The 12,224-nt window shown below is 40.3% G+C and overlaps 1 protein-coding gene across 6 annotated transcripts in view; it reads right to left on the bottom strand.

The window, feature by feature from the left end:
• Nucleotides 1-12,224, bottom strand: part of RORA (RAR related orphan receptor A) — a 433,189-nt gene that overhangs the window by 219,997 nt on the left and 200,968 nt on the right. The window contains exon 1 of one of the 6 annotated variants that reach the window (XM_083851046.1): nt 6,128-6,149. The exons of the other annotated variants lie outside the window; for them this stretch is intronic. Within the exon in view, the coding sequence (XP_083707172.1) occupies nt 6,128-6,134 (7 nt within the window). The 5' untranslated portion in view covers nt 6,135-6,149. Of the gene's footprint in view, nt 1-6,127; nt 6,150-12,224 lie in introns of those variants that run through there. 6 annotated transcript variants of the gene reach the window in all.

Below are 12,224 nucleotides of genomic sequence, written 5' to 3'. Positions count from 1 at the left end.
TATTTTAAGATTTCTTTTTGCTATTACCTAAACATTCATTCTAATATAAATTGTAAAGATTTTAGTAAGCTCATCTATTCTATACCAATCTTTTCTATAAAATGTTTTATGATATTGTATTATCCATTAGTAAATCAACTGACTGTTTGAAGAAAATAATCAATATATACTGTTACAAGCTAATTCTTTTTGCAGCCTAAATTCTACAGGCATAATCCTTAAACTTGCTGAGACTTTTCCAATAGGTGCAAAAAAACCGAACTACTAAATTCTAAGCTGATGAGTTATAAACATTCTTCTCTATTCAAGTGTAATCAACAGAAACCCAAAACTGTCAACTACAACATTACAGTCTTGTTCTAATTGTAAAGCTGAATGCCAAGCCTCAAAGGGACCCGCACAGAAGCAAGGCACATTCCCTAGCTACCTTCCATTCATATAGCACATTTGAAACGTTATATGCTACTCCACACTAAGATATGTTTTTCTTCAGACATCCCTAAGGGAAATCAACTTTAAAAACCTACATTAGTGGTTCAAGATGTTGACAACAGACATTTTATCCAGCTACTAGTTTCAAGTTCTAACCATTCAGACATCTTTTCTTTGAAACCTCTGCTAATTAAAGATATCAATTGAAGAAACGTATCTGTTGCCTAAATTTAGATTCAGAACTTAAAGTTCTTCTGAAGCCCATCATTCCTTGGGATGATGTTTGAAAATACCACATACTTAAAAACCTTTTCTTGTACACTTGCCAAAGCAACACACAGCCCTACAGGCAACTGGTTGCCTTGACTTATCTCAACTATAAAAAATTCATTAACATTCCCTGAAATGGTGACAATTGCTTATCTTATTCTAAAACTACTTCAAAAACATGAAATCTGAGAATTCTCCTTCTTCTTTTTAAGGCCATAACCTGATTTTTGCAGAACAAACCACAGACTTCAATTACTTTTCTGAATCATCAATAAGGTAACATATATATATATGTATCTATCAGAACATGTGCTACTTCGTTTTCTGAAAAATTTCCACATTTATTTCTGAAAATAACTATATCATCCATAACACAGACTTTAAAGAGAAAAAAAAAACACCACCACTGTCCCAGGGGTTAAATAAAAAAACCTACAATACACTATGAGTTAATGAGGCATATTCAAGCTTTAAATGCGCTTTCATCAGTAGGCAGCTTTCAGTTTCCAGCTCCTCTAAAGCATACTTCCATTATAGCATTAGCCCAGGCAATTAGTTTCTTTGCCTAAGCAGAGCTACCCTAGATTGGGTATAGCAGTCACCTCAGAAAATTGTCTCACGTTTTTCTCTCTCTCAACAGCAGCTGCCACACTTGTCATTTTGCTCTGACTTTCAGGAGTATACTGCACAGCCTTGCAGAAAGCTGAGACCATTCCGACTCTTTCTTGGTAGTGAAGCAATGTGTTCTTATGCCATGGACTGCAGCCTCTTTGAGAATTGGTCAGGCTACTTGTCAGGATGAAAGCAGCATTTTGTCTCTTAATTCAACCAGCAGACTAGATCAGGGCAGTTTCAGTTGGATGTGGTTGCAAGCAGCCAGAGAACGCATCAGCACAGAGAATCATGTGCATGGAAGGAATGAGAATTAAAAAAGCAGAAATATGGAAGTCCAGGTAAATTCAAAGTGAAGCCATATCGTAAAAAGTAAGAATTTCAAATACTTTCAAGAAATTCAACAGTTAAGTCTTATACGAACTCTCATCTCTTTTATTGAGAAGGATCTTAATAAAATTCTTGAGTATATCCAAGTCATTAGTTAGTTTTGAAACAAGGTTACACTGAGCAAGAACTTCTGAGTGCGTTTATGAAGTTTCATAGCTGGGAAAAGCACCAGATTAACAATCAAAGCTATTATCTTAGTCTGGTAAGTATGCTGGTCTTCATACCAAGACTTTCAGGATATAATATGTTAAAGCAATAGCAGACAACCAGTATTCATAGGCATTCTCATCTCTTTCACCTTTTGAAAACCACAGCGGAATATCAAAATGATAGCATTACAAAGATGACTAGGAATTTTTAAGTATTAGAAGAACAAATTGGGAAGTATTTATTGTTGGTCTAAAACAACAAATAAGCATAAAAGGTATTATTGCTGTAGAAACAACATTAGTATTGCCAGGGAGTGGTTACTTGTCCTCTGAAACTTCCACGTAGCTTAGTGTTTGTTTTTTTTTCCCCAGCTGTTATTTAAAAGAGTTGTGACAAAGAGTAACCTTCAAACCTTACACCAATTTGTAAAGTGAAAAATGAACATCAGTTGCTTGCTGTATGTAGTCATTTCATCACAGTTTTGGCACACTACACAGGGCAAAATCATCAAGTAACACGAAGACTTCAATCAGACGAGGCATCCCATTCCACAAGAGGCTGGCAAGAATCAGTCATTTGATACACACCAAGTAGAAGCATTCTGAAGTAACAGTTTCTATTATTATGATTTACCCCGTTCCTGGCTCACATTTATCATCTCAGTTTACCAAATAATTTCAAATGGACCAGGTAATTTTCTAGCTTTGCTGATACTTCGGCTCAGAAGTAAGAAAGTAAAATCAACAGGAAGAAAGTTATCTGTGTCAGTGGAACTGCTGATGCACTGAAGATGTGAAAAAAACTACTGGACTAGGTGGCATACATGTAGAATTGGAAAGTACTGCATCTGTAGGATATATGTTTTATACCTTTCAGATTACTTTGGAGTTATTAACTTGGAGATGTTTTATACAGTTATTTACAGTTATTTACACAGCCCTATGAGGTACAAAACTGTCAAGTAAATCTGTACAGGTAAAGCTTAGGGTTAGCAAGTGAATGTAACATAGCCCCAGATACTAGGTTAACTTCGTGGAGGAAGAACTGTGCTACCAGTTTTAAATAGTAACAAAGACTGAACAAAAGTTCGAAAACCTTTTTCATGTAACCATCACACAAAAATTGGTCTTAAACAAGTACCTTGACTCTCTCAGAAGGACTTTATTTCATTTCAGGAGTATTAATAGCGAGGCGTTAGAGCAAATGTGACTAAGAGCACATGCTATAAAAGGGTACACGTGCACAGAAATTCTCCACTTTTAATTCATTTCACTGGATTGCAATTAGTTTTGCAGTAGAAAATTTTTTGTGCCTTTCTTTTCATAACACGCCTCACATCAACAGATATCCTAACAATTGTTGTCACTTTTGTAAAAAAATTCAAAACAAACAAGATGGCTGAAAAAATCCCATCCTGCTCCAGGTTAAAAATATGTTCATCAGTTACCTTTTTACCACATCTCTTAACAGCTCCAAGTATGGCTCAGATAGTCAAACAGGTTCTCTGCAATAAAACTCTCTCAAAACATTTCTCTGATAGCCTAAATAATCTAAGTAATTATGCATGTTTGTTGTTTTTTTTTTTGAAAGTTGACCGGAGTTAGGCTAAGCACCTAGCCAACAATGACAACAAAGGGCTCATTGTAGAATTCACTTGAACCAAAATTACTACAAGCTCTCATGCAAACTTTCCAAAATATATCAAGTACCAAAAAACAGTCATGGCAAACCATTCTACTGCTAAGTTCCGAATCAGCACTGTCTGAAAGATGGATTTATTTTTTTTAAAGAGAAGACACAAAGAACAGAGTAAGGAGAATATGAGAATGGAAAAGTCTTCATTGAAGAATCAAGTGGTGATGGATCTAGCTATGAGAAAAGCAGAAGGTAGACAACAAACAGAAAAAATAGTTAACTGAATCATTTCCAGGCTAAGAATTTCTGTGCTAATCCTTTTTAACGTAGATACATGTTTGCATATACCACATTTCATGTCTGCTTGGAATGAGAAGCGCATAGTATTTAGCATGGCAACTCAAGGGAATGTCTACCAAATGCAGGATTTAAATGGAAAAGATGACCATTTCCAAAGGGCCTGCTACCATCTGTGGGGATACTCGTTTACCCTCTTAGTAGTGCTTTTCATCTGCCACTCCAATGACTAACAAATGACACTGTCAGAAACAAGCTGTTGTGAATGGAAGCTATGCATTTGGAGTTGCAATTGTGTGTAAACAATGCAAACTCTACCTGCAACTACTTGCTTCTACAAACGTTTATCCCTCAAGACAGGAAGCAAGGTAAAGAAGAGATTCTGCAAGAAATACAGAGGAAACTTAGATAAGAACAAACAGCTGAGGTTATAAAGCAATGTATTTGGGGATAGACCAAAGAAGCCACAAATCAAATCCATAGAATTAAAATACAGTTCAGAAAGCCTATCTTTTGCAGGTAGAATGGCTTGGGGTGAAAAGTGACCAATTTTTGTCTCAGTTCAATGTTTCTGTGTGATTCTTACAGATAAAAAGCTCAGTTGTCACAACCTTTGTACGAAGATTCAGTTACCACTGAAAAAGAAAGAAGTTCTAACCTTCAATAAAAACTAAGTCCTGAGTTACACAGACTTTGCCATGGTCAAGTTACAACATACTCTAAGATCATTAGCAATCAAATTAAACGAAACAAGCTTTCTAGAGAGATAAAGTCTTCCCCCAATGGTTTTAAAAACAGGTCCAGTCAGACAAGAAAAATCCATATTCAACATGGTCCAATTGCAGCAACTCATTTTTTCCATGGTAAATTCCCCCCCCACCCCCCCCATTAAATTTCCAGACAACATGCATAACAGATAAAGTAATATAAGAACCTCTTCATGCTGCCACCTGGTGGGCTTTAGTGAAAACACCATCTACATTTAGCCCAAACTAAAGACAACATTTTTATTTTCCAGCCAACATTTTGTTTTTCCATTGTCATTAATTTCCCCCACCACAGAGTTCCAAACTAAGGTGGAGTTTTTGTTTTTTTCCTTCCCTCATCCCTACCTTCTGCACTGAGATGCAGAAGCCAACTTCATTTCTGGCTGTGACTACAGTAAGTTCAGCAACACTCTTGGAGGAAAAAAACATATTTCATCAGTTTTGTGTTTGTCAAGGTTGCATCTTCGCTCTCAGTATAAAAGAAGACTACTAGCAATACTAACCTTCCTTCATGCATGAACCATGAGTCCATTTTCAGAGTAAGGCTGTATGTTGAGCTACTGTAGTTCTAGACTAGCTGGGCTTTCAAATGACCCAGTACCAGCATTTTCTGTTAAGTGTGCCTTTCTTCCCCAACTTGTCAGATTAGAGATTCAGTACAAAAGAGAAACAATTACATTATTTCTATCATTTCTAAGAAAGAATTACAGTACAGATGTTTTGCAACAGAATTTCCACACACTGAGCAGGCTGTTCTATGATATATGACTTTCACACTTTATTTTTCCAGTCCTCAAAGAAAACTTAAGGAAGCAAAAAGTACCTGTATATAATCTCTCCAGCTATTTTCTACACTTATTTTTTTTTCCTGCAAACTGACAAAACGTTCTTTGATAAAAAGAAAAAAAAAAAGTGAATCGGTCCAATGCATACAGTTAAAAATCACTGCACACCACAAACTGGAAATGCCCCAGAAGCAGCAGCAGGCACCCAGGAGAACAAACATAGCAGCTGGCAGTGACCACGCAAATGATTCAATACAATGTAAACGTTCATTAAAAACAAACCCCAAGTCAGACATCCCCCCCGCTTTTATTTTTTCCCTTCAAGCAGGGAAAGAAATAATCTATTACTTGAAAATCTAAACCACGAGTTAGAAAAAAAAAAACACACGTTCTTCCCACATAACTCGCCAGCTTGGTTGGCCACTTCAAAAAATCTCGTATTACTACTAGCTAACCAACCATGTAATTCTAATTTGTTATCACAGAGCAGGTACTATACACGCTTATTTAGGCCATCCACATGACAGAGTAATTTGTAGTTATATAATTTCATGGTAATTATAGTTGGAATTACTATGTACAAACTGGGCATTTCCAATGTAATTACCAAAAACTAGCTACTAGAGGCTCAGTATTGACATGATTAGTAGAACCTTTACAAAACAAAGTATTATGTAAGACTGACTTGGAGATTGTTTTTCCCTCCTCCTTTAGCTCTGTAATTGACAAAGAACAAAAAAGCAGAAAGTCAGACTGAAGCCAACATTTCATGGTGTGGGTGGCACTTACCTCCCATGAGCTGATTACAGCTGCCGATTCTGCTCTCTCCTATTTGTTATCAAGAATAACACCATTTTTCAAATGTTACCCTCCACCAAAGAATTTTGTTTTGCTTCTGTACACCTTAATTGCTCAATTTCAGTAAGACACCAGTGCTGCTATCGTTCTTTTCAGTATCTTCATTACTACAGAGCATGTGGTTTCTACTCACGTTACAGAAACAAGAACACAGTTCCACAACCTGTGGAAAAAAAGCAGCAAAGTTTGAGATCACAAGCGTGTTGTTAGCTTATGTGACTGATTCATGTTTAAGTAGTCCAAGAATTTAAGGTCTGTTAGGGTTACATAAATTCTGTAAACTGTTGTCCATGAGTTACCTCCAGTTCACGGACTAATTAGAGGGGAAGCCTACTCAAATGGTTACAGTATTTGAAGCCCAAGAGATGGTGCTGTCTTCGCATGCTGTGATGGTTAAGCCTTTGTATCAACATCTGGAAATGAAGCAATGGGCACATGCAAATATGCAGAGAATCAATTCATATGTCCCAGTGATATGATTAATAATAAATAAAAATGGCTAAGTCTAAAACTATCCCAAGGCAGTGAAAGACTGAACAAGATGACTCGTGACTAAAAAGCACTGTCAGATTATGCCTTTCTATTAGGGACAGAGATAGGATACCATGCATAAAATTTCAATTCCATCAATAATGAAGTAAAGAGTTGGCATAAAGAAACTGCAATGTAATATTAAACTGGAATTATTTCACTATAGCTGCTCATCACACAGATATTCTACCATACCCACCATGACATGCTGCAATCATAAAAAAAAAAAAAAAAAAAAATCTGTTAAGTGTGTTAAGTCAAACTCCTGGAAATCTGACAGCCAGGAAAAACAGAAGGAGTGATGAGGAAGCAGCAGCTCTTCAAGGCTATTTCAGTCAAAGTGCCACATTCACGGACCTGTTTCTTGTGCTAGTAATGTGGCCCAAATTGCTACATGCAGCTTTTAATCAAAAACTTCCAAAAATGAGAAAGGTAATCCATCAGTGAATACTCTGAAAAAATATTGTAATGATGTTTTCTGAGTACTTTAAAAAAACATACATCATCGTGAAAAAAAAAAAACTACAAAACGACAAAACAGAAGACTGCTAAATGCTGAGTTCCCATTCAAAGGATAGAGATTGAGGAACAGGATGCTGTACTGGAGATGGTTCTGCCTAGCTCAGTAGAATTGGATGCTAGTTACAGCTGTTTTTAAAACTAACTGTGCTAAGTTGCCTGCTGCAAACTTTTTTCCTCACTTGATCTATTTTTCTCAGACTTGTGCTGCCTGTACGATTTCCTTCTCTTTGCTCACATTCAACCTGCAGAGTTCTACTTCCTGGCTCCAGAAGTAGCTGCTAATACTTTGACAATGCAGCACGGGGTGTTAAGTATAGAAAAAGGCCCATAAGCAGCATTCACATTTAAATCAGTGCATAAAGGGAGAGGAAAAAAGGGAGGGTTAGCAAGAACATGCAGGATGCTTTGCAGCACTGGACAAATCATTGAGCACCCAGGTTGCCAGCCCACCAGAGTACATTTGAGCTCAGAACATAATATTAAAAACATTCTTTAATAATTAAACATTACATTTATCTAGTGTAGAAGAAGGTGGCAAACCCAAGCATATCTGCTTGTGCAGGTTCTCCCTCAGCATTTTACCTTGCTGTGGTGTGGTTTGGGGGGGGGTGGGGGTGGTGATGCTGTAACCAGTTATCTGGGTAGACCAAAACCCTCTGGGTCCGGGTTCTGTGCTGGCCACCACCTCCTAACTAGCAGCACCACATTTCCTTACCGAGGAATTACGGACAGAGCAAGTCACCAGCAGATTGCTGCCATTCAGCCTGGGGTTGGGCTGCAATTCAGAATAGAGCAAAGGGGCTAATGTTTCGGGTGCGATTCTCTTTTGCTCCTAATGACCCTGTTCTCTAGATGAAAAAGAGCATCAACCCTTTAAGTTCATCTTTGTTACTACTGCAGCCCCGCTTAGACTGTCCTACATAGACTGGACTAAGCGTATAGAAAGGAATTAGAAACGTACATGAAAAACAGCAGCACCCGTTAGCAGGCAGGCCTGCAGGTAAGAACTAATCACTGAGAGAAGCTGCGCTGCAGAGGCCAGCAGATCCTGGCCACGGCCGAGGAGCCTCCGCACGCAGCAGGTGGCCGACGAGCGGCACAACCCCGCCGTTAGGGCGTCGGAGCGAGGCGGCAGATCCCGCCATGGCCGCGGCTCCCTCACGGCCTCGCCTCAGCGCCCTCCGGCGGGCAGGTGACCGGGGCGCGCAGCGGCGGCGCTGATTGGCCGCACGCCCTCGAAGGCGGGAAGGGGCCGAGCTCGCGCGGGCCGCGACGGTCTCGAGAGCGGGGCACGCGGCCCGTGCAGCCGTTGGAGCTAACAGCGGCCCCCGCGCGGGGACAGCCTGCCCCCCCAACAGTTTTATGAGGTGGCTTCAGCTCCACACAGGGGGAGCGGCACTGTGAAGTGAGTGTTCTCCATTGCCACAGCGCTCATAGGCTACTACGCTGCCTCAAGTCTTATTAATGTCGTGTATAAAAAGGGAAAATAAAACCACTGTGTGTAATGCTGCTCTTGGCAGCACGGGGAGCCGCACCACCTCTGAGAGAAAAGCAAGCTCCCCAGGGAACAGCGGGACCAACGGGGAGCCGTGAGCGGGATCCGGGGCCGTGCACCCCTACAGTGGTGCTGCCATGTTCCCAGCTTAGCTCCAAAGCTACAGCACCCCTCAGCGCACCCCCTGCACAGAGCTGCAGCACCCACGTGTCGCAGCCATGCCCTGCAACCAGCGGCCGCAGGTGCAAAAACATTCCCTGGTCCTTAACCAGCACTGCCGGCAGCAGCATGCTCCTGCCAGCGCCAAAGGCCCTGCTTCCCCCAGGCCAAATCATCACCTATCTAAACAAGAGTTTGGATTCTAAGTAGATTTTTCTGGGTGTCACCCAGTCTGCAAGTCTTAACAATAAATGCCCAAGTGTAACATCTAAAACAGAAACAACGGCAATTGCTGTAATAGTTTCTGTCACAAAGGTCCCTTTTCAATTCAGTGATACACTGTCTGCTGATAAGCAGCTATGGGGAGCCCACGCAGAACAACTATCTGTAAGCTACAGAGTCTTGCAAAATAGGGTGTCTTCCCCTAACTGAATGACACAGGAGAGTTCGCCCCTATACGCAGAGATTCCTTAACTGGCAGCATAAACGGACTGCAACTGTATTTCACTGAGAGGCTGGACGGGTATCAGAAGCAGAATTCACTTTCATGGTCAATGTTATCTGTTTACATCCTATCCCCATATAATTGCTTTCTCAATCTTTAGATAAAAGAGCAGCTTTATTTCACACCTAAAGAGACACGCCAAAGCACCTAAAGTTCAACAAGTTTGATTATGCCTACAAAGCAGGTAAAGCAACTGCATCAGAACAAAGCTCACATCTCTAGAAACCCAACTCAACTACTGCCTCCTTCTCGACCATACTAACAAGAGACATGTCATTCCCTAACTGATTTAAGGAACTCCCAAGCTTACCACTACAGAAGGACCTGTCTCCTTTAGGAGAAAGGAGCCCAAACAGCAAGTGCATGACTAATGCTGCTCATACAGCTATGGAAATGTGCACATTTCAGATGGTATCTCCAACGAGATGCTGAAGGGTTATCACAGAATCCTTTGATAGTGAAACATGCTTCTTTCTTGGCCAGCCTTTGAAGGTACCCCTGTCTCAAAAAACACATAAATGACAAATAATCTCATGACTCAGTTTACTTTATTTCTCTTCAGGCCATAGCTTCCTCTAACAACTTTGAATTTTGAACAGCTCAGCATCAAATCTGCACTTCTTCAGAGAAGCGAGCTCATCTGCCTCTTATTTATCCACTGAAGAGGATTTGGTTCTGCCTTTTATCATCCCCCTCAATGACTTTCAGCTACGCTTCCTGCAGGCACCTCTTGCATAACAAGTGTAGACAGCCACCCTCTCAGATCTTGCACCTCTCCCCCTTCCTGTTTACACTACATCCTCTCAGAGAAAACGCCCGCCCATACTGCCACGACAGGGCATTTGGCCAAAAGACCTAGCCTTTAACAGCAGAGGGCTAAGATCCACCAAGGTTGCCCAAAACAACACATCTCTGAATTAGGCATACAATGCCAAAAAAAGAACAGCGTTTTGTGTTTGGAGATGTTCCACTCCTTCAGCATCAATTCAGTATCCTTCCTTCTCACCCATCATGTCAGAACGTCCCTCTTGGCAAGAGAGTAATAGGAACCACCGGGAAAAATGCTATCAGCGGAGCAAGGAATGGCTGAGTCCAGAGCAATAGGCTGGACACTTACCTTAATATAGGATTGATAATCTTACACTTCAGCAACATGCAGAGCAGCACAAATGTACTAATTAATGTAAAGATTAAAGCTCATGGCAAACATACGCAATGTCTACTGGGACATCCAGGAGGACCAAACGAATGCTTTTGAGAGCATTTGCTACAGTTCTGGACTGGTATCTCACAGCATCTAGCTCTTCCCAGTGAAGAGTACATACATGCATATATTGCTTCACCTTTTCTTTCCCTTTTTTGTTCTTTGGTTTGAGTTCCAATGTAGTGGAAAAGCACTGTACAATGCCCCTGCTGCGCTACAAGTCTCCTTTTTGGTTCCATTAATGAGCCATAAATAACACAATGAAGGTGTCAACAAAGAGTGTAATTTATCATAACTTGTCAGAGGGGCGATCCTTAGGAGGAGAATGTTCATTCGCAGTCCGGTGCAACACACGAAGATTTATTCCTTGCCTAGTACTTCTCCCTACTCCCTCGGCCTGCCAAAATTTATCTTGTGCTGGAACCCTCACAGGTGCACCGCTCTGACAAATATGCTGCGAAGTCTGGTATTCATCATGGGCAAGTCTTTGTTGGGAAGGAGGCAGCAAGAAATAAATTTGTTTTAGAAAGAAGGTGCTTGTGATTCAATGTGCTCAGGGGTATGGGGAGAGGCAGACAGGCTCATTAATTTAACCTCCCTGTGTCTGCAAGAGAAGAAAATGAGGTAATGTAGTTGATGTGACATTACAGTCCCTGACTTCATTACTTGCTGCATGGTTAAACAAGCACCTAGGTAATTACTACTGCCGCAGTCTGTCTTACCTTCATTTTCTCCTCACGCTTGCCACCAATAGGCAGGGCAAACTGATGGCTGCTAGTGCCTTTTGCTCATGGCTAAGTCCTTTAAATAAGTAAAGATTCACCAGTTCAAAGTCTGTTCTTACAAAGCCTAACTGGATACGGAGCTACTAAAACCATTTCTGGATTCATAAGGCAGCATTCAAAGATACTACATTGAATAAGAGAAGATTCTCTAAAAGACCTAAGATTCAGAAAGCAGAAAAAGGCTTTGATGGGGGTAAAAAGTTAAAACAATTACAGTGCTCCAGATTTACATCGTTACAGTTAACATCAAAGCATAACTGTCAATTAGTGTCTTCTCTGAAAAAAAAAAAAAGAAAAAAAAAAAAATGCAACATCTACAGGCCTGAAACTGACTCACAGATCCAAACAACTGAAAATTTTCAGCATGTAAGAACGAGGGCAAATTCAATCTTCATCTGAATTTGATGTCTGCAAGAGGGAATGCTGCCTATAGTGGTCATGAGCATTTATCACTGCCAAGAAGTACAGTTTGACATTCTGAATCCAAAACTGCCCCAGTTCTACAAACACTGTGTCTGAAGGTAGTTTGAAAGTGAGTCCGTTTTGGATTACAAACAAAAAAAAAAGCTCAAGATCACCACGTCAGAGTGATACGTACTTGCCAGTTTTCTCAGTGCGATAGAAAAGCAGAAGCAGAAAGCTCACCAACAGAACATAAAAAAAAACAAACAACCAACAACCATGACCCTGATATGAAAGAACTATTTTCTGAAAAGAGATTACAACCAAAACATTTTTCTCCCTAATCTTTGGACCGATTTGAGCTAAATGATGCTTTTCCAAAGACAGAAAAGCTATTTAAGACAAGCTTGACAGTCATTAGATTT

The sequence above is a fragment of the Anser anser genome, assembly GCF_964211835.1.
Source record: "Anser anser genome assembly, chromosome: 10".
NCBI classification, from domain to species: Eukaryota; Metazoa; Chordata; class Aves; order Anseriformes; family Anatidae; genus Anser; species Anser anser.
Note: the sequence above shows the minus strand (reverse complement) of the source record. Positions and strands in the feature narration are given on the sequence as shown.